At 39.9% G+C, this 22,993-nt stretch overlaps 1 protein-coding gene and 1 long non-coding RNA gene across 8 annotated transcripts in view; one reads left to right on the forward strand and one right to left on the reverse strand.

Moving 5' to 3' along the window:
* Window positions 1-22,993, forward strand: part of LOC148792244 (uncharacterized) — a 101,004-nt gene that overhangs the window by 28,628 nt on the left and 49,383 nt on the right. For all 4 annotated transcript variants that reach the window (XR_016085636.1, XR_016085634.1, XR_016085633.1 and 1 more), the window contains 2 exons: window positions 5,448-5,853; window positions 6,482-6,541. This is a non-coding gene — a long non-coding RNA (uncharacterized LOC148792244). The remainder of the gene's footprint in view (window positions 1-5,447; window positions 5,854-6,481; window positions 6,542-22,993) is intronic.
* Window positions 1-22,993, reverse strand: part of FSD3 (Fe superoxide dismutase 3) — a 75,938-nt gene that overhangs the window by 3,239 nt on the left and 49,706 nt on the right. For 3 of the 4 annotated variants that reach the window (XM_010272460.3, XM_010272458.3, XM_010272457.3), the window contains 5 exons: window positions 19,645-19,836; window positions 19,018-19,189; window positions 5,091-5,164; window positions 4,974-5,000; window positions 4,794-4,817 (listed from right to left, as the gene is read on the reverse strand). In XM_010272460.3, the coding sequence (XP_010270762.1) occupies window positions 4,794-4,817; window positions 4,974-5,000; window positions 5,091-5,164; window positions 19,018-19,189; window positions 19,645-19,836 (489 nt within the window). The remainder of the gene's footprint in view (window positions 1-4,793; window positions 4,818-4,973; window positions 5,001-5,090; window positions 5,165-19,017; window positions 19,190-19,644; window positions 19,837-22,993) is intronic. The other variant, XM_010272459.3, reaches the window with a different exon arrangement.

Genomic DNA, 22,993 nt, shown 5'->3' on the forward strand with positions numbered 1-22,993 from the left:
TGGGGGATTGTGCCATATATTTAAGACTTGTAGGGAGATGGAAAGAACTGCTCACCTCAAGAGTCTCTTCAAGGGAGACTTTGCCTCCTAAACGGAAAAAATTATTCTTCTTCGATTCTCAATAACTAACAGATATGGCCTTATATAGTGTTGCCTGATTACAATATTGGGAATAACAACCCTCCATAGGAACTTCTGACAAAGGATTTGTTGATGTGGCGCTGGTGGTCCTCTTCCTTTGACCAATGGTGTGCTGGATGAGAGCTAGTGATGTGCCTTGACCTGAATGGGCCGAGCTATTCTCAACAGATCCTCCCCCCTTGAGATGGACCTTGCCCTCAAGGTCAAGGTTAAGGAACCTGTCTTGGAAATGGTAACTTGGGCTCCCAAGTAGCATCTTCTGGCGGGAGCCCAGCCCATTCTACTAAAGCCTCTAGTACGACTCAATTGCCCCTTCGGGCCCAATGATGGTCCACAATGTGTACTTGGTGTCCAAGTCCCCATCTCTAGTGAACCTGGGGTGTGTTTGAGATACAACTGTGCTAGGCCCAACAGCCTTCTTAAGAAGAGAGACATGGAAAACAGGGTGTAACCAGGATGCTGCTGGGACAACTTGTAAGATACCTTGCCGACTTTTTCTAGCACCTTAAATGGGCCAAAATATCGTGGGGCAAGCTTATGCCAAGCTTGGCGGGCCACTAAGAACTGTCCATATGTCTGAAACTTTACATAGAAAAGATCCCCAACTTGAAACTCAACATTCATGTGGTGGGAGTCATAGTCAGCCTTCATCCTTTGTTGGGCTTTTGACAGGTTATCCTTGAGTGATTGTAGGATTTCATCACGGGCAAATAGGCTTCTACTGAGGCTATCATGGTGGACCCTTTGTCGTAAGGGAGAAATGAAGGGGGATCTCTCACATAAACAACCTTGAATGGGGTCATCCCAGCTGTTAAGTGAAAAGAGGTATTATACCAATACTCATCCCAGGGTAACTAGTGGGTCCACTGCCAAGGTTGTTTCGTTCCCCTGCAAAACATCTAAAGTACGTCTCCAAGAACTGATTGAGGACATTAGTTGGCCATCTGATTGAGGATGGCAACTGGTAGACCTGTTCAGTTGTGTCCCTTGTAACCTGAAGTATTCCTTCCAAAATTGGCTAAGAAAGGAAGGGTCCCGATTAGAAACAATGGAGTGTGGTGTACCATGGAGCTTGGCTACATCTCTCACAAAGACCTCGGCCACAAATGCTACAGTATAAAGGTGTGGTAGGGTGGAGAAGTGTTTGTATTTAGTCAATCTGTCAGCTACCACCATTATCACCGATTTCCCCTTAGATTTGGGTAGGCTAGTCACAATATCAATGGAAATATCTTCCCATATCTGTTGGGGAATGGATAAGGACTGAAGAAGTCCAGAAGCGGCTTGTGAGATGTATTTCTTCTGCTAGCAAACATTGCATTCAGCCAAATATTGTTGGATATCTTCCTGCATGTGTGGCCAATAGTAGTGGCTGGCTATGCGCTTAAGTGTGCACAGGATCCCCGAGTTGCGACCCACGGCTGAGTCATGGAACAGTTTAAGCAAGACTGAGAGATGGGATGAACCTGGAGCTACAACAAACCAGCCCTTGTAGAATGAATCTGGGCCAATGAGAGAGTACATGGGCACTAGCTGCACTACAGATGGGTCATAAAGTAATTTGGTCTAAATGTGGTCTAGCTGTAGGTGGTCCCTGGCCTCTTCCCATATAATCTCATATAGGGGATAGATGGGCTGAGAGTGTGAGTTGGACCAATTCTTCTACCCACGACAGTGCATCGACTGTTTTGTTGGATGTAAGGGTGTCAACGGACCGGTTTTGGATTGGACCCCTTCCAGTCCAAAATCAATTTGGATGGATTGGACAAACCAACAAGACATATTGGATTGGACCAATCCGGTCCAAAATATTTATTAGATTGGATTGAACCTGGTCCGTCCATAACAAATTTATATTGGATTGGGTTGGATTAAGCCAATATCTGGTCCATTGATATAAGATAAGAATATGTGTCAATGGACCAGGTTTGGGTTGAAACAAATCTAAATCAAAAGGAATTTGAACAGATTGGATGGTCCAGACATGGAACTGGACCGGTCCAAATTGGTCCAAAACATTCATTGGATTTGGACCTGGTCCATTTATAATGGACTCACATTGGACTGGATCGGATTGGACCAAATCTAGTCCAATTGACACCCCTAGTTGGATGGGCCCGATTTGTATTCTGAGTACCAAGAGTTTATAAATCTACTTTTGTTGCTTTGGTGTATGGAGTCGCTGTTCAAGGAGATGCTTCAAACTTCGTTGGTCTGTTCTACTCACGAACTGCCGGCCCAAAAGATAGGCCCACCACTTTTGGACTACACACATGATTGCCATCAACTCTTTGACATATGTAGACTGGGCTGAGCCTAGGCTAACAAGGCCTTGCTAAGCTAAGGAAGGCAATCGGCTGATTGTTTTACATCAGAACTGCTCCCAATCCTACTCCAGAAGCATCACATTCGAGCACAAAAGGTTGGATGAAGTTCGGTAAACTGGTGGTGTTGAGACCACAACCTTGAGGGTATCAAAAGCCCTTTGGGATTCCTTAGTCCAAACAAAAGAGTCCTTGCAAAGAAGGGAAAACATTATTCCTCTTCAATTCTTAGTAACTTATAGATATGGCCTTATATAGTGTGGCCTGGTTACAATACTAGGCATGGCTAACTCAGATTCCCTTCATAACAACTTCTGACAGAGGATTTGCTGATGTGGCACTGGTGGTCTTCTTCCTTCAACCAAAGGTGTGCTAGATGAGAGTTGGTGATGGGCCTTGACCTGCATGGGCCAAGCTATTCTCAACAAGAGGCTCCTCTAACTATGCATGACTTGGCCAGATATTTCCTATGATGTTAGTGTAGTGAGTCAGTACATGCACACTCCCCATACATCACATATGGCTGCAGTTGATAGGATTGTTGCTTAATGCTTACCTAAAGGGGAGTTCAGGTAAGGGGATTCAATACATGGAGCGTGATCATTTGAAGGTGGAGGTTTAATTTGATATAGACTGGATTGGGTCGTTGTACCTTCATTGGAGGAAATATGATGGCTTGGAAGAACAAGATACAAAATGTGGTGGCAAGGTCTAATGCTGACTTGCTGAGGTAGACTATCATACTATGGCACATGGTTTATTTGAGGCTTGATGTTTGAGATCTTTATTGGGGGAGTTGGGTATAACCATTCAGATGTCTTTATTACTATATTGTGACAATAAGGCAGAAATTAATATTGCACATAATCCTGTACAACATCGTTGAACCAAGAACATTGAGGTGGACCAGGCACTTCATATGGGAGAAGGTAGCACTTGCTTATGTTTGCATTCCTTTTGTGAAGACAGATCAGCAGTGGACAGATATTCAAAAAGAGAGTCCCCAAGGTAGCCCTGCAGTTGATGCTTAGCAAGCTGTGATTCACATATATGCTCAGCTCAACTTGAGGGGGAGGGTAGAAAGGAATGAATTATATTATGTTTACGTTTGCTAGTGGGTTAATGGACTGATTACATGATGTTTTGTATTTTTCTTTTCTACTTAATTCTTATGGACTTATTATTATGAGCTAAACCTATTTTTATTTTATTGTAGTGTCACTTGCTATTTAAACCAAATAGATTCCTTCAATCTGAAAATATTTTGTAATTGACAACTATGTTAATTCATAAGCCTGTTCAGGCTCCACATATCATTACATTTTAGGGCACGAAAGTTCAGTAAAAAATGGATATACTCCTGGTTTTTGATAAATGTTGGGAAAATGAGATTGTTTTAGGCCTTCCTGAAAATGACCTAATTCCTAATTTTAGGAGACAACAGAATCAACACTGTTGACTGAATTTCTAAAAACTAAAATGAAAAGATCCAATTTCCTTTAGGATCCAAACGGGTTGTTGCTAGTTGAGTGGCTTTTGCAAGAGGAGAAAGTGGAGAGAGGAAAATAAATGGATCAAAGTTTTGGGAAGATAATTTGGATGCGAGGCCAAGACAAGTATCAGTAAGGGTGACCATTAATAGCCCGGCCCAGTCCAGCCAAGAAATTCCCAAGCTGGGCTAGGCCAAATACTTTAGTCCTGGTCTGCACATATATGTATATATATTATATTATAAATAAATAATATGATACCTATAATACACAGAATATATAATATTTTACATTATAAAATGTATAACATTAATTTTATGCATATATTATATGTCATATAATATGAAATATCATGTACATTTAATATCTTATATTTGAAGTCATGGGCCTGGAACCCGGCCCATCCCGGAAAATATTTTTAAAATGTTGAAGTTCAAATCCATTAACTAGGCTCAAGGGGCTGATCAGAATTCAGAAGAGACTGGCTTTTCTCTCTGTTGCAAAGGTCACATGTTTAGAACCCACCATTTAGGGTCTAACATGATTTTCTGGATGAGAAATTTACAAAGTTGAAAGATCATAATTATCCACTCATCTGTAGACCCTGGACAATTTGCAGCAACTTTCCAAAGGCATGAAATAATAAAATATTGGAAAGACTCCAAATAGTAAGTTTAGAAACCATTAGATGTATGGATATTTTCAAGATAGGCAAGGAAGACTACTTTTATGCTCCTTCAACTCTGATCTCATTATATGTCGTTATTAGTTTTCCATGAATCAATTATAGATAGTTATCCAAGAATGGTAGGGATTAGTAGCAAACAGTTCTACATACCTTGTAATCTAGATAATAAGCATGCTGCAAGAGGGCAAAGAGAGGAATCATTAGCAATCTTTGAATTTCCAATCCCAAATAGATATGGCAAGACGATTGTTTAATTGGTTGGAACTGAACAAAAATTGGTAATGACGAGAAAGGGGGAAAAAGAAAAAAAATGAAAGATCCTTAATTTACCTCCCACATATCCAAACTTATGATTGGCTGCATAGAAAGAGAGAGAGAGAACACTAATCAAACTTTAAGAGGAAAAATTAGACATGAGATCAAACAGAAAATCTGAGATTGACATACAATATCACCCCAGACAAGTGGAGTAACGGCATTTGATGTTTTAACCACCTCAAGCCTTTTTTCTTTAGTCTTCACTGAAGAGACCAGAACACAAAAACAGATGCAAATTCAGAACCTCAGATGAAGAGAGTGGAACACAAGCAAGTTCATCAAAAAAGTACATATAGTGTATAACTGTAAAATTCAGAAAAACAAAAAGATTATTTACTTAATTAGAGTCTGGGGGGCTAATTTTCCCACCTTGGAGGGTCCTTTTAGCAGAAAAACAAAAGAAAAAGACTAAACCTAAATGTTAGTCATGAATGTAAGAGGATTTTTTTCTTCTTTCAATCTTATGAGCCTTTTCTTTTCTATCAGACGAAGGAGGAAGTCAGGTCTTGCAGACTCAAAGAGGGGCTGATTCAGATTGAGATCTCTTCTACAAACAATCTAGATAAGTTATTTTTTCTTTAAATCACTGAGTTTTGCTTTCTCTTGCATTGTAGGATTAGTTTTAAACAAAAAAATAGGATTTTTCACCGGATGTCCATTTTCTGGGCACTTTCCGATAAGGAAAATGATTCTAATCAGAACCCCATGCCATAGGATCCCAACAAATCCAATCTTGTAGCATTTGGATTTGCAGATTGTGAATTATGTTAAATTTTGGATTGTAACAGGGTGGACGTCAGCCAACTTCAGGCTGCCAGAAAGTGGCCGTCCGACGATGTCTGTGGCCAGATTTTGATTTCAAACTATAGTTCTTGGTGAGCTCTTTGAAACGGTAGGTAGAACTCCTAATTTGGGCTTATGGGTGAAAAGTTATGATCTTGGGGAGTTGACATTCTAAACATCCTGAACCTGGGAAATTCAGAAAGAATGATGATTAGCTAATTTTAGACCATTCAAAAGGGGGTGCAAGATGGTAATTGAAATTTGTGTCTAATTGATAGTATGCCACGATGTCATCTTAATGGTAGGTTATACTTACAAAAACGAATAACCAAATTGAAAGTTACGAGTTTGAGAAGTTGGGTACTTGTTCATGATAAATCTGGGTATTCTGGATTGTTGACAGTCAAATTTGGGTGCTGGAAAACAACCGTTTTGTAATATTTTTTGTTCAAATTCAGTTCTATTTTATAACTGCTCATGGGGAGTCTATATTTGAAAGATAAATTCATAAACTTTTTATTAGAAAATGAGCCATAAATGTTGGAAACTAGACTCTGGAGCATGTTAGCTGAAAATCAGAAATTAGAGAAACTTAGAAGCCTAAAGCAATAAACCAGTTTAGATTAAGTGGGATTTGTGCAATGAGCTAGAGGCATATGCATCATGCACACAGCATAAACAGTTCAGAATTTGTTGTAATATTTATTTATTTATTTATCTATTTATTATTTATGTAGGCTTTCACGACACATCTTGACTTGGAATATATTTTTGGTACTTGGGATTTAGTTTACCAGGTAAGCAACCTTCCATCTCCTTGGTTAGTTTTGAAAATGTTAATTGAACAAACATTTTTAGACAATTGTAGTTTAGAATTATATTGATTATGAAACTATAGGTTACAAGAAAACATTTTTAGACAATTGTAGTTTGGAATTATACTGATTAAACTATTAGCTATTTGAAATGATTTATTTGATACCCCATCTTTCTTGAAATACTTCATTGAATTTTTTTGAATATTTGGTATCCAAGTCGGATATGTTTGACTATTATTGGTAAATGTGCTATTGAGACTCATTCGTGGATTGTTGTATTTGTCTGCATTTTGAGATTAAGTGACTACACTATGGACCCCGCCATTATGAATACGGTGACATCATAGACTATTCTGTTCTAGGCCCTTACCACAGGGCATATATGTGGTTCTAAACCTTACCACTAAGGTTAGAGTAGTCATAGTGTCATAGTCTACATTCTAAATCTATTACACATTCTACATTATGTGTTTCAAACCATTTTGTTCTAGTATATAAGTTTTGTTTTGTAACTATTTGAGTTGTTATTTCCTTTAATAGAATGAATTTGTTGTAATCATTATTATATAATGATTTCTAACACTGTTGATCTGACTAATGGGATGCATAGTTGTCAAGGCGACACCTAGGCGACAAGGTGCCCTTGGAGGCTCGCCTCGCCTAGTCGCCAAGCCGTTTTGTGCACTGGGTTATAAAATACTTTTATATTTTATATTTTTTGACATTATAATTATAAAATAGACATTACTAAACTAGAAAGTTCATTTTATATGTTTATATACTAATTTCTTTTTATTATTTTCTTATTTTGTTAGGGTTTAATCAACGCAAACATTGCTAACTGCTGTATTGAACCCATGGTTCAAAGTATCGATACACCTCTGTCTATCGGCAGAGGTGTATTGGTACTTATAACGATACTCCCCCTATTTTTTTATTTCTTTTGTTTTCAATTTCATTTTTAAATATATATTTTTAAAAAAAAGGGTCCCTGAAAACACCTGTAAACAGGTGTATCGGGACCCCAAAGATACAATACAATACACCCAATATGGGGCGTATTGTATCGAAATTTTGATCCTTGATTGAACCAGAGAGCTGACGTGGAGTTCTTCTTTTGTAGGTCTTGAGTTTGGGCTGGCTATTTCCATACACCGGCCTGGGTTCAGTGCAGCTTGTCCTAACAATACCCCCCTGTCAAGACAAACCTTGGCCTCAAGGTCAAAATAGGGAAACTGGTGGTGGAGTTGGATATAAGGCTCCCATGTTGCATCTTCCTTGGGTAGTTGAAACCACACTACTAGAGCTTCCGATTCAACATGGTGTCCTTTCTTTACCCAACGAAAATCAATAATGGATTGTGGCTCTGTGACTAAAGCCATGTCTTCAATAAACTTGGGTAGAGTGGGCTGACTTACTACATCTGGCTTGAGACCTTTCTTCAGAATTGAAATGTGGAATACAGGATGAATTTTAGAGTGTTCTGGTAGCTCCAAGCGGTAGGCAAGCTTGCCTATCCTTTCGATGATCTTGAAAGGTCCAAAGTAGCGTGGAGACAACTTGTTCTAGCGTTGTTGCCTTACTGATAGTGAACGGTTGGGAAGCAACTTCAAGTATACAAAGTCACCTACTTGATATTCCACCTCCCAGTGGTGTCTGTCATATGTGTTTTTCATCCATTGTAGTGCTTGGTTCAAGTTTTGTTTGAACTCTTGTAGATAGCATCCTGTTGGGTCAATGCTTACTCCAATGAAGCAACTGGAGAGGAACCCTTTTCGTAAGGCAGTAAGCCGGGTGGTTCTCGACCATATAAGGCATGGAAAGGTGCCATTCCCGCAACCACATGATAGGTGGTACTATACCACCACTCAGCCCAGTGGAGCCATTGGGTCCAACGTTTGGGTGTGGAACTGTGGACCCTGAAAAACAACGCAAGTATGTCTCCAAGCATCTGTTGACTACCTCTGTTTGTCCATCTGACTGAGGATGATAGCTAGTTGATTTCCTTAGTTGAACACCCTGTACACGAAATAGTTCTCTCCAAAATGTACTAAGGAACACGGGATCCCTATCCGATAGAATAGATTTGGGAAATCCATGGAGGCGGGCTATGCCTAGGACCTGGGTGAGGCGCCTACCTTAAAATGCACCTCGCCTATGTGCCTTTTAAATCAATGGCTGAGATAACGGAGCTGAAGTACCAACTTCACTTTTTAACTGAGTCACAGCCAAGTCATGACCAAATAGTTCTCTTGAACCCATTTAGCATATGAAGGGTCTTCCTTGGCTGGTGTTTTTACATCTCCACTCACATAACCTAAGTTCCCTCTGCTCCCAATCGCCATCATGGCTGACTGAGCCCACTCCAAGTAGTTAGAACCATCAAATTTAACTAAGTTACATAACTTAGTTAGGTAGTTGTTGGGCCTTAGGCCCATTAGTTTATGTCTAAGTTAAGTGTGACTTCTCAGCTTCTTACAAGTAGCCGACTTACTAAGGGCATACTTGTACTTGTACACTCTTTATCTATGAGTATATAATCTAATGAAAGGGGCAGCCAGATAAGATTTTTGGCTGATCCTTCATTCTCTTCTCTCTCTCCTCTTTCTTTCTAGCAGAAACCTTTTCTTCTCTTCTTTCTCTTCTTTCTTTTACAGATTTTATATCAAAACTTTTCTACTTAGTATTAGAGCCAAGTTAAAGGTTTCTTGAACTGCTCCATCATGCAGCCCTAGATCGGCTGACTGCATGATGAGGTAAAGGGTTGATCGGAGACTTCAGGTAAGCCCAGTTCTTGGATTTTTTGATAGATTTGCAATCCCTTGTAGCTGGTCTAGGGTTTAACACCAAAATCAAGAAGAACTGGAGAAAGGGGGAGAGTCCTGATTTAGGACTCTTCAGTTTTGACCCAAGAAGAAGTGCTCTAGTTTTCTAGGGTTCCTTGAGTTTTTCTGAAGGGGGCGGTTCAAGTCCCAGCTATTTTGGAGGCCTTTGGAGGGAGCAGCAACCTCTTCTCTCTCTTCTCCCGCTCCCACGGAAAAGGGAATCTTTGGAGGGAGGGACTTCTAGGTACCAAAAGGGTGTTTGAGGTTTCTGAAGGAGATAAATATTCTCTTTTCATCTCAAATTGATTTTCTAATCCTTTTTGGAGTTATGGAGGGCTGTGGAGTTGAAAACAAACTTGGAAGTGAAATTGGACAAGGGGAAGGAGGTGCTAGAGACCTCTTCGGGCTAGAACCATCACTACAGTCAAGTTAGATGGTACAAACTACTTAGAGTGGTCACAATCTGCAAAGACAGCCATTGGTGCTCGTGGGAAATTGGGGTATGTCACTGGTGAGGAAAAGAAACCTGAAACTAACTACTCCCGGTGGGTACAGGAGAACTACATGGTGATGACTTGATTAAGTCCCCAGAGAATGGCCTGAGTGGGATCTTGGTCTTGTTTCAGGAGACAAGATAGACTGATTGAGTTTGGGCCTCTTATGGGTATACCCCGTAGGCAGATCTTGGTTCCATTTTCCATGAACTCCATTGACAACTGGGCCCAATCACACAGTACCGGCCCCAACTGCCTCGGCCACTGGATTCCCAATACAATATCGGCTCCACTAAGCTCTAGTGGGTATAAGTCTACCACGAATGGCTGCCCTTGGATTGTCAGTTCGATGTTTGTACAGATGCCTGCACAAACAAGAGATCTCTCGTTTGCTACTTGGACCTTGAATGAGGTTGTGGGTTGGATTGGTAGCCCTAGTTGTTGGGCCAACACACCTGTTATGAAATTTAAGGTGCTTCCATTGTCGATTAGGATGGACACCTGGCACCCCTTGACTCTTCCTAAAACCCTCATTGTTTGATGCTTGTACAAATAAATGCCCGCGCAAGGAAGAGATGTCCCGTTTGCTACTTGGACCTTGAATGTGGCTATGGGTTGGATTGGTAGCCCTAGTTGTTGGGCCAACACACCTGTTATGAAATTTAAGGTGCTCCCTCTGTCGATAAGGATAGACACCTGGCACCCCTTGATTCTTCCTGAAACCTTAATTGTTTGTGGGGAATTGAGCCTGGTAAGGGCCTGTAAAGATATCTCCAATGCTGGTTGTTGCTCTTCGGTCCAATTGTCTGGCGATTCATTGGGATGTATACCACTTTCGGCTCCGTCTTCATTGTCATCTTGGAGTGTGTAAATTTGCAAACTTTTACAACAGTGACCTAGTCCAAATCGTTCTGCACAATTATAGCAGAGACCCTTTTCTCTGTGGGCTTACATTTCAGCCCATGTTAACTTCTTGAAAGGAATAGTTGGGTCAAGGTTCATATTGATGGGCTTACCCAGAATTCCATCTTCTTTCCCTGAGCCAATTCCTTCACTTCTGTGTTTGTTAGACCTTGGGAAGTTGGCCTATCTTTGTGGTGGTAACCAGTGCCGTCTAAATTTCCTTGCTCTGTTCAACCGTTCTTCTTGAATCTTGGCCAAGGCGACAACATCCATTATAGTGGCGGGTTGAAGTGCTCTCACCTCCAATCCGATATCCTCCTTGAGTCCTCCGACGAAGGCTCTGACCAATGCACGCTCTGGTCAGTTGTGCGCGTGTATAGCTAGGTGCTCGAACTCCGTTTGGTAGTCACACACACTCCCAGTCTGTCGGAGTTTTTTTTTTTATCAATAACAAGAAACTTTATTAAAGATATGAAACCATGTGAAGCTTAGGTACAAAGGGGAGGTAAAAAGACTTAACTCCCCACCAAAGAATACAAGGAAAAATAAAAAATTAGCCCAAAAATTCGAAACCCTATCCACCCCTTGCTTTGCTAACCCATCAGCAAAAGAATTAGCAGTCCTCTTCACCCAGTTGTAATGAACCACAATATCCCTACTCAGCTAGTTAAATTTATTCTTCTCATTGTTGTAACTCCATAATCCGCTGCCTCCCCCCTTTAGCCACCTAATCACCACCTCCGAGTCACCTTCAAGAACCAAACATCTAATGTTCAACTCCCTTGCTCTTTGAATACCTTGCAGGGCTGCGAGGATCTCATCCCTAAGAGAGTCTCCTTCCCCAATTGGGCCTGAGAACATAGCAATAATAGCCCCCACCTCATTCCTGAAATACTCCCCCAATCCTAGAAGGCCCTGGGTTCCTTATATAGCTACCATCAAAATTCAGTTTTATGAACCTAGAAGGAGGAGGAGACCATGAAGGACTACAGGTCCTCTTACAGAGGGTAGAGGAGGCTATCTCCTTCCAATTTCTCACCACATCAGCCACAGAATAATCTGAGAACAATTCCATAGTTTCCAACCAATGTGCCACCCTTAATAGGATTAGATCTAATAAGTTCCCAATGGTTCTTTCCTTATCTAAAAATATCCGTGAGTTTCTTTCTTCCCATAGAAACCAACACACTACAGCCCTAATGCTTCTCTACATAGTCTTCCCCCACTTCTTCGGCCATCTTAAAAAAGAGGGAGAGAACAAGCTTTGGACACTCCCAGGGGGTATCCAAACATACCCAAAAAGGGAAAATACCCACTCCCAAACTGATTTAGCAACCAAACAAGTGACCATAAGGTGGTAACCAGTTTCCCCATCAACTTTAAAGAGAGTACATCTATTAGGAAGTAAACAAGAGTTGGGTCTCTTCTTCTAAAGTAGGTCATTTGTGTTAATTCTTTCCAAGAAAGTTTCCCAGCAAAAACTACCAACCCGAGGAGGAATGGGCCTACTCCAAATTTCTTTAATCGGGAAAGACAACCCAATGGGATTAGAAGGCTGAGTTAAAGTCTCGAAAAATGAGGCACAAGAGAAAACACCTGAAGAGGAGGGAACCCAAAATCTAGTGTCCTCCTTAATGGGATCCAAGAAGATATTTTCAAGGATGGCTAACAAAGACAAAATGTGGTCCAAGTCTATGTCCCTAATTGCCCTTCTCAGCCCAAGGTTCCACCCAAACCCTGAAGAAGAGTCTGAGGGAGTTAAGAAGGAAGAAATGGGTTCATTTTTCAAATCAGAAAGAGCATACAAAGAGGGAAATTGGTCCATTAGACGTGAGTCCCCAACCCAAAGTTGTTCCCAAAATTTTATTTTATTACCAGAGTTAAGACCATACCTGATACAAGGGGAGAATACAGGAAGCAGTTTGTGTATGGCTGACCAAGGAGAAGCGGCTATAGTCCTTGCCAAGATTCTAGGCTCCCAACCATTGTCTTCCAACCCATGTATGCTAGCCAAAATCTTTGTCCACAACTTGTCTCTTTCCAACGGAAACCTCCATAGCCATTTCCCCAACAATGCCATGTTCCACTTCCTAAGATTCCCAATCCCAAGACCTCCTAGCTTTTTACCTCTAGTTACCACCTCCCAACTCACCCTAAGATCCCGCTTCTCCTCTCCAGGCTCCCACAAGAAATCCCTCATAAGCTTTTCCAAAGTGTTAGAGACCTTTGTGGGGATCCCCCCCCCCAAGGGAAGATAATTTTTCCTCCAAGAAGCAAGCCTTCCCTAGGGGGAGACCTAAGTAAGCCATCGGCCATTCCGAGGTTGCACACCCTAACACATCTGCATACTCTCTAAGCTCCCTCTCCTCTAGATTCACACCCGCCAACTACTCTTATCCAAATTTACCTTGAGATTGGATACCCACTCAAAGAGTTGCATTGCCAACTTTAGGTTTCGGATCCACTCAATGTCCCCACCTTCACAGAAAATGATAGTGTCATCTATGAACTGTAGATGAGTAAGAGGTATCTCCTCCCTTCCTACTCTCCATCCTTTTATTAAATTTCTTGAATCCGCTCTCTGAATCAATCTCCCAAGTACATCAGCAATCAGAGTGAATAGGAAAGGGGATAGTGGGAGTTTGGCAAGACTCATTAAAATCTTCACAAACGCAACTACTTGATATGAATACCACAAACGCAGATCCCAAGGTGGAAGTTCACGCCTAAATTAATCCTAAAGACAACCTCCACTAAAGATGGCACGATGTATAGGTGAAGCAAATTCAGCAACATAGTTTTCAACAAAACTGCAATGCAACTACTTGGATCGAACTAGGGAAGGTGAGCCTAAAATTCCTCAAAATTTTCTTGCAAAAATTATAAGAAAACTGATATCTATCAATGAAAGCCTAAGTCGTGATAGGGTTTCTTGGAAGACAAAGGAGAAGAAGAGAGAACAAGAGAGAGTGGTGTTCTAGTCTAATTCGCCCTCTTCTTCTTTTATCTCCTTATGGAGCACTCTCCTAATCAAATTAGGAGATTATCCAAATCTAATTTAGATCTGAACTCTATTAAGAGATGAGCCTTATCCTCTTAAGAGGATGGATGCTCTATACCCATTTCCAAACCCAAATTTGGCCTAGAGCAATTGTCATGTGACAGCTTACTTAATCTTAAGCCTGACGACCCAAGATGTTGCATGGCCAACTTAGGCCTGATTTGTATGGCATGGGACCCCAGAATGACCTCACATAAATCCACATGGGTTGGGCCTAACCTCTGTGAAAAGGTTTGGCCAAATTCACTGCTAAACATAATGAACCCCTGAGCACATCACTATGGGCTCAATATGGACCCAACATTTACACTTAAACGGTCATTGAATTCGGCCATCCTATGAAGACCCAAGGATAATGGGCTTAAGTAAGACAAAGCTCATTAAGTAATCAACCCTATAATGGTCTCTTACACTTAACTTCTTGGCCCATAATGATCAAACACTACCCGACAAGGAAGGACCTCTCCCCTGGCTGCAAGGTGCAATATCACACTCTCTACTCGGATGGATCCCGGGAATTAAAACATTTTTGCAAACATTTTTCATAAAACATTAATATATATATCATAAATGTATTTTGCAAAATCAGATTTCAAGCACAATTGGAATTATGTTTCCACCTGTGAGTATAAATCCTATCATTCACTTTGCCCGACAAAGGGGTCGATCCTATCACTATGATCACTCACTCAAGTGACTTCTCAGACTGCCCCAACAAACCTAGGTTTTGACCCTTTATGGATCTTACTGATTGGCATATCAAAGACAGTCCTATCCAAAACCTAGTGTAGTATTATAATCAAATCCGAGGTTATGTGTAACTTCCCATTTTTTCCCATCAATCTCCAAGGTCCAGGGCATAACTAGAAAATGGCCCGGGTTTAGTGTTTCATCCAAACACATATTGCATGTGCTTCGGGTCTAACCCTAGCAGCTGAGACAAGCTGCCCAACTTCTTTGGCAGCACATCAGTGTCAACCTTGGTAGGATAAACTCCCCAAGTCTATTCAATGGCCGAGAACATTCTAAATTAACACAAGTCTCAAAAGTGTCTAGTTTAAGGGGTAAATACACAGAAACATACCAATATTAACATGAAACAATAATGTACTTTTATTCATTTACAATAAATGTACTTGTACATTAATCTGATTAGAGCTAAGTGCATACATTGTCTAACACCTGTTACATTCAGTTGTGCCACCATGTCATTAGTTGGACCAGAGAGCTGATGTGGAGTTCTTCTATTGTAGGTCTTGAGTTTGGGCTGGCTATTTCCATACACTGGCCTGGGTTCAATGCAGCTTGTCCTAACAATCTATCTCTAAAGCCCCGTATAGGATGGCTCCAATGGAGTTGAAGGAGCTTATGGAACAATTGTAGGAGTTGTTAAACAAAGGGTTCATTACACGTAGTGCGTCTCCTTAGGGTGCTCTAGTGTTTTTTGTAAAGAAAAAAGGATGTAAGTATGTGCCTTTGAATTCACTATAGGGAATTAAATAAGGTGACAATGAGGAATAAACACCCTCTACCTAGGATCAATGACCTTTTCAATCAATTGCAAGGTACTCAAATTTTCTCGAAGACTAACCTTTGTTCTAGTTATCACCATCTAATGATTAAAATGGAATATCTTCCCAAAATTGCCTTAAAATGAGGTATGGACATTATGAGTTTCGTATGATGCCTTTTGGTTTAACTAACACACTAGCTACTTTTATGGATCTAATGAATAAAGTGTTCAAGCCTTTCTTGGACCAGTTTGTTGTAATATTCATAAATGATATCCTTGTGTATTCAAAGAGTAAGGATAAGCATGAAGAGCATTTAAGAATGGTGTCGCAAGTTCTTAAAGAAAAGCTCTATGAAAAACTGAAAAAGTGTGAATTTTGGCTTGATAGTGTAGCATTTTTGGGTCATGTAATATCCATGGATGGAGTATCAGTGGACCCAAAGAAAGTAGAAGCGATGGTGGATTTGTTGAGGATTTTTCCCATATAGCCATGCCTTTGACTTGATTAACTCAAAAGGGTGTTAAGTGAATGGTCAAATAGATGTGAACAAAGTTTTCAAAAGTTAAAGTGGTTAGTATGAACTCCAATTCTCACAATTCCTTCTAGAAATGGGGGTTTCACCATCTATTTTGATGCTTCTAAGCAAGGTTTAGGGTGTGTACTCATGCAACATGGTAAAGTGAGATCCTATGCTTTGAGGCAATTGAAACCATATGAGTGAAATTACCCCACACATGACCTAGAGTTGGTAGTTGTATTTTCCTTGAAGATATGGAGACATTACTTGTATAGGGAGCGATGAGAAATATTTAGTGATCATAAAAGCCTTAAATACCTTTTCACTCAAAAGGAGTTTTATATGAGAAAGAGGAGGTGGGTGGAGCTACGAAAAGATTATGATTTGATTATCAATTGCCATCGAAGGAAGGCCAATGTGGTAGCAGATTCTTTGAGTAGGAAATACACTAGTAATTTGGTTGCTTTGATCACAACACAAAGGTATATCCTAGAAGACCTAGGAAGGCTTATAATCGAGGTCTTGGTACATAAACCAAGAGCATAATTGGCAAATTTGAAGGTTCAGCCTACACTGAAGGAAGAATTAGGGATGCTGAAGGTAATGGTCCTCAATTGAATAAGATCAAGAGTCAAGTAGTAGAAAATAAAGAGGGAGTTGTGTCCATGAGGATGGAACGCTAAGGTTTGGCAACCAGTTATATGTTCCAAATGAACCAAAGATAAAAAGAAAGATTCTGGAAGAAGCTCACAATCAGGATACACAGTGCATCAAAGAAGTACTAAGATGTATGGATCTGTGAGATTTTTTCGTGGAATAACATGAAAAGGGAGATTGCCCAATATGTGGCACAGTGCTTGGTAAGTCAACAGGTAAAAGCTGAGCACCAAAGGCTAGCAGGATGGCTGCAAGCTCTCCCAATCCCAGGATAAAGTGGGAGAACATCACCATGGACTTTGTAATAGGATTACCTAGATCACAAACGAGTAAAGATGCTGTTTGGATGATTATGGATTGCCTGACTAAGTCAACTCATTTCCTAGCAATTAAAGTTGGTGCCAAACCTGCCTCTACTCCTATGATGCAAACCATAAGATTTCAGCCAATGATGGTGAGCTCTTGGCAAACAAGGGAGTATAACAGAGACTTTTGAGGGAGTTACTATATCTTTGTATGACACAAACAGATATTTCATATATTATAAGTGTGATTAGTCAGTTAATGCATGCCCCCAAAGACACACATATGGTTTCTACAAAAAGGGTTTTGTGTTACTTGAAAGGAATTCTAGGGAAGGGCATTATCTTCTCTAAGCATGGACATATGAAACTAGAGGCTTATAGAGATGCTAATTGGGCCAGCAGTATTGATGATAGAAGATCTATATCTGGTTACTATGTTATGCTAGTAGGGAATATTATCTCTCAGAAAAGTAAAAATAGTTTGTGGTAGCTAGATCTTCAAATGAGGTAGGGCCATGGCACATTGGGTTTTAAAGTTGTTATGGCTCATGTAACTTCTAGAGGAGATAGACATTGCATATGATAAGCCCTTGATGTTGTACTATGATAATCAGGTTACAATGAATACAGCTCACAACCTAATCCAACATGACAGAATAAAGCATATTGAGGTAGACAAACACTTCATATAAAAGAGGATGGCATCTGGAGAAGTCAGTCTCCCTTTCATTGCCTTAGAGGAGCAGCTGGCAAATGTTCTAACTAAAGGTGTACCTAAGGCAAAACTGCAGCACTAGGTAAGCAAGCTGGGCATGATTGATATCTATGCTCAGCTTGAGGAGAGTAGAGATACTAAGCTGGATGGGCCTTAGTTTTTTTCTTTTATTTTTAGTGCTATTTATGTATTTATTAGTGGACCTTAGTTATGGGCATGTTTTACTTTTCTTGTCTTTATTGAGCTAGCCACCCTACTATGGGAATACTTGTAATTGTATCCAAAGTACAATTAGTTTCTAATAAAAGTGATTTGAGGGACTGGAGAAAGGTACGACTGGCTCTCTTCTTTCTTCCTCTTTATTCCATTCTCTTCTCCCTTCTGAATAATTTCTTCTTCTTCTTCTTCCTTTTTGCTTTACTTTCAGATTTATTGCAGGTGTGATTCACAACTCAGTTCTTTTGGGTGTCTACCTAACCTGTAAATGGAGACACAAGGTCTTTCTCGATCCATGTTTGTGATCTCCCAATCCTGTTAAAAGGGGCATCCCTTGGTAGACAACAAGTACTGCTGTAAGCTGTGTTTTTTAATGTGAAAGGTTGTTTACTAGACCTGCTGTAGGGTTATTTCTTCAAAGGTGTAGACCTGTAGCAAGGTCTTGCTTGTTCATATTGATGATTAGCTGGTTTCAAGGTACATGTTAAATTGTTAGTAAGAAGAGGTAATATGTGGTATCAGTGTGTGACTGTTTTTGTTAGCAGCAACAACAGAATTGTTTTTTTACAATAACACTTTGACCTGTTGAGGTTGTTTTACTTGTTTCTGGTGCTGTGGCTTTGCAGCCATAATAGCAGTTTGGCCGTTTGGGTTGGTGTTATAATTCTTGTCATTCTATTTGTTGCTGGGTGATATAATTATCATTATGACTATAGAAGATTAAGCTGTTTATGGAAGCCAACTTATTCGTAATACTGGTGCAGAAAATAGGACCTTTCTGGTATCCATTGCACCTTTAGATGGGTTAAATTATTTAAAGTGGTCCAAAGGTGTTAAGTTATTTGTAGGTGGAACAGAAAGGGTGGGCTATCATACTGACACAATTGTTAAACCTGAAGGATAAGGGATCTGTATTGATGTCTTCACAGTTACCCACCATGCAGTCCACGCTGAGGAAAAGTTTTATATAGGATGACACAGCTAAAGAGATACAGGATCAGGCATGTAACCAAACCATCTTACTCAACTCTCTCTCATTTTATCACCTATTTAAGCTACCCCTAAGTTCCTACGGATGACATTTTTATACACACAGAAATATAAAAACTATAGAAAATTTTCAAATCATATTATTGCTATTGTCATCATCATCTAAAATTTCCACATGCGAAGTATGTATTGTATACATTTGCTAGTTGTTTCAAATAAATAGAGTAAAAAATCAAATTTGATTCATTAAGAACTTACAGACGAGCCAAATCCAGCCAGAACCAAAAACTGAGAGTGCTGCATTTACAAACTTCTCCTTGAAGTTAGCAAAGGAACCAAAATCCTTTTCAATTTTCTGAAGGACACCTCCTTCAGGTGTTTTGCCCCCATCAGGCTGCATAGATTCCCAAAAGAAATCATGGTTCCACACCTTCAAACCACAGGTCAAAAGGGTCATGAAGTAAAAAAAAAAAAAATCATATACATAAGCATAGTTCAAGAATTATTCCTACTTGGATGAAAAATGCCTATATGCATAGAATTATTCCTACTTAATGAGCCCATAGGCCACCTCTATGGTATGGGTCATGGATTCAGGATGTCAAGTTCTGTTGGTTCTATAGTACTCACGGTGACATAAACAAAGGAATAAAGAATAAAACATGATATATGCATAGAATTGAAGAGTTCCTCAGCCAAAACTGATACCATCCGTGTTGGTGTTGTGAATATCAGTCTTGTCAAGAATCATTTGAGCCAGACACATCAATCAAGAGGCACATAGTAACTCATCCAAATATCTCATATTATTGAGTTGACTTGGACAACTAAAGGAAAAATGACTAATCCCTTTTAGATCTCATAAAGCCAGCATATTGGGCAGACCTGGGCAGCATTGTTAAATTCTGGCAAAGGGTTCCCATTGTTGTAGGTTGCTTTGACAAGTTCATCCATGGTGTACCCATATAATACATTGTTATTCTCAAGCTGTTTATTCAAACAGTCCACGTAGCCACGATGGTGTTTTCCCCAGTGCATTTCCAGTGTCCTCTGGCTCATATACGGTTCCAATGCATCCTGCATACAGATAGATTATTTTAAGAAAATAGTTGATAATATAAAGTAACACCATGACTGATTGAAAATGAGGAAATATGAGGTACAGATCTAATAACACTAACGATATTATACCATAGGTTCATGCTCATAACCAAAAGTGGTGCTCATGCAAGGCGTTACCTACATTGCACAGCACCTCAGGATATCTGCAACTTCAAAAATCAATTTAGTAATATGACCATAATGTTACCATCCTGTTAAGAGATGCGGTTTAGAAGGGATTGTTTCTTTCTATGGGCCTATTGTATTCTATTTTATTTTATGTTTACTAATGGGCTGATATGGTCCATCTTTCATCTTTTTTTTTTTTCTTTTCTTTTCTTTTAGTGCTGCTGCCTACTAGGGGCAGATTTGTCTCTGTATCTTTCACTATAGGTGATCAAATATATCATTGTAGGAGAGAGGAGACAGCCCATGATTTTTCTCTTCCCAAAACATTCTTCTCTTTTGTTTCTCTTCTCTCTTCTTCTTTTCAACTGTTCTGAACCCTTCTTGTAATCACAGCAGTAATTCCTTGATTTCTTTCACTATTGTTTTGATTTACATCTTGGTTCCAGAGCAGCTCTTCCCTTTTCCCTTCTCTTAGAATCTAAACACCACTAGGATCAACAATGCATATGGGGGATTAAGTTGCTTATCATTTTTATATGCTATCACCTGGTGGGCAGAGGATTTGGAAGACCTTCAACTGTTAATTTAAGGCCCAGAAGGTATTCCTGGAGATCATTGCCTGAAATCTGAACCATCTGAAGAAACTTTGCATGGACTGAATCAGAGACTAAGGAGGTAGTTTGGGTTTAGTGCTTAGGCCTTCCTAGGTGTATTTTGGATCTCCACTGAGATTGACATCCTTTAGAAAGTTATCTGGAAAGGCTCGCTTGAAATATTGCACTTTCTCCTATTTCTCTCATGATCCAGGGTTGGTGGAACCCTAGTGTTTGGTGTTGGATTGACTGTAGGTCAACAGATTTGAGGTTGGTATACCTTGTTTTTGTTTACAGTATCTATGATATTGATTTTTTTAATCAATGGTGAAGTTTGGAATGGATTCAAAGCAGCATCTTGAAGCTGGGATGGTTCCCATTGGGTCTGTAGAGAATTCTCTCAATGCAATGACCAAAGTTAGACTCAATTGCACCCATAGTTTTCAAGGCGATATGGTGAGGCTAGGCATGGGAGAGGTAGGATTGTTATGGCTAACTAAGCTATTTAATATGATAGCAAAAGAAAAGAAGATGTCTGATGATTGGTGAAATAGTAGTAATCAATAGGTGCATGTTCTTGCGCTCAGCAACCACATTTTGCTGAGGGGTGCTAGCACAGGATGATTGGTGTAACATGCCTGCATCTTCCATGAATGAGTTCAGGGATCTTTCAAAGTATTCAGCCGCATTGTCTGACCGGAATTGCTTAATCTTCTTATCAAATTGTGTTTCAATCATCTTGCAAAAAGCCATAGTTATCCGTGGTACTTCATCTCGTCCTTTTAACAGATAAATCCATGTGCACCGAGAATAATGGTCAATAAAACTGATAAAGTAACGGAAACCATCAATGGAAACAATGGGCGAAGGTCCCCAAACATCAGAATGAACCAAATCAAAAGGAGCTCGAATTTCATTACTAGAAGTTGGATACACTGTTCTACATTGTTTTGACATTTGACACACATCACAAATTAAACTATGACTTGGAATTCCCTTAAACAATTCGGGAAACAACATTGCTAAAGAAGAGAAAGACACATAACCTAGCCTAGCATGCCACAGGTGCAGCCTAGCTATTGACTCTACACTTTTCGGACTAGTAGTAGCAGAAGCTTGTAGGGCTGAGCCGATGTCTGCATCAAAATAGTAGAGGCCCCCATACTCATGACCACTCCCGGTGCCTATATTTAAGAATAAAGGTGATATACAAAGTTGTATTAACTATCGAGGGATTAAACTCATGATCCACAATATGAAACTTTGGGAGAGAATAATTTTTTTTATTGGAAACGGTAACTTGATTAATATAACTTAAGACTAACTTTCCAGATTTAAGTACAACTGTCAACCCCTAAGTAGGTGTTGAGCCCCCAGTAATCCTTCTTACAAAACTGCCCAGAACATTCTCTCCCTCACAGTCCCTTGTTTAGCCAATGTGTCAGCTAAACCATTAGCTGATCTCCTTGTCCATTTGAAGCATGCACTGATCTCCCTTGTTATGTTGAGGATTTCCCTTATGGGCTGTCTATAAATCCAGGCTCCCAACTTACCAGATTGCAACCACTCAATCAACAATTTAGAGTCTCCCTCTATCTCAATTTGGTGCAACCCCAATTGTTTGGCATATCTTACACCTTGAAGCAAGGCCATCACCTCTGCTCTCAATGAGTCCCCCACTCCTATTGGTCTTGAAAACAGAGCCACAATTCTGCCATTTTCATCTCTGAATACTCCTCCTATACCTGAAGGGCCCGGGTTACCTCTAGAACTCCCATTGAAGTTCAATTTCACTCTTTGCTGTGTTGGTGGGGACCACAATTCCTGCACAATAGGTTTCATGGAAGTTGTAGATGCCACTACTTCTCAATTCCTGTAAATGTCTTCAGCTGAGAAGTCTTTAAACAACTCCAAAGTTTTCAACCATTGAATAGTCATAATAATTATCCTTTCTACAATTGCCTCCTTGGATTTCTCCACTGAGTTAGTACATCATCATCTATTGCCTTTTCCCATTTAGGTACTTGTACTACTACTAATCAAGCTATCATCTCAGGTAATTATAATGTCTCTTGGATTATTGATTCCAGTGCTTCTAATCATAGGGACAACATATCTCATCTGTTTTTACATATCAACTTCTCTTTGGTAGAGATAAGATATCTTTAGTTAATCCCTTGCTCCTATCTTTGGGAAGACACATTAGAGTAGGGCTGTCAATGGACTAAGTTCGGATTGGACTCTGCCCGAACCTTAACTAATTGAATTAGTATGGACGGTCCGATGTTTTACATCGAATTGGATTGGTCCAGAATCTAATCGTCCAGTAGTTTAGCGGACCGAAATAGATATTGTCCAAGTCCATTCAATCATCCACATTTTTTGGTTACTTTCAATGGTCCATTCAACAA

This window comes from Nelumbo nucifera, chromosome 4 (genome assembly GCF_055504915.1).
Source record: "Nelumbo nucifera cultivar China Antique chromosome 4, China Antique-T2T, whole genome shotgun sequence".
Classification (NCBI taxonomy): domain Eukaryota; kingdom Viridiplantae; phylum Streptophyta; class Magnoliopsida; order Proteales; family Nelumbonaceae; genus Nelumbo; species Nelumbo nucifera.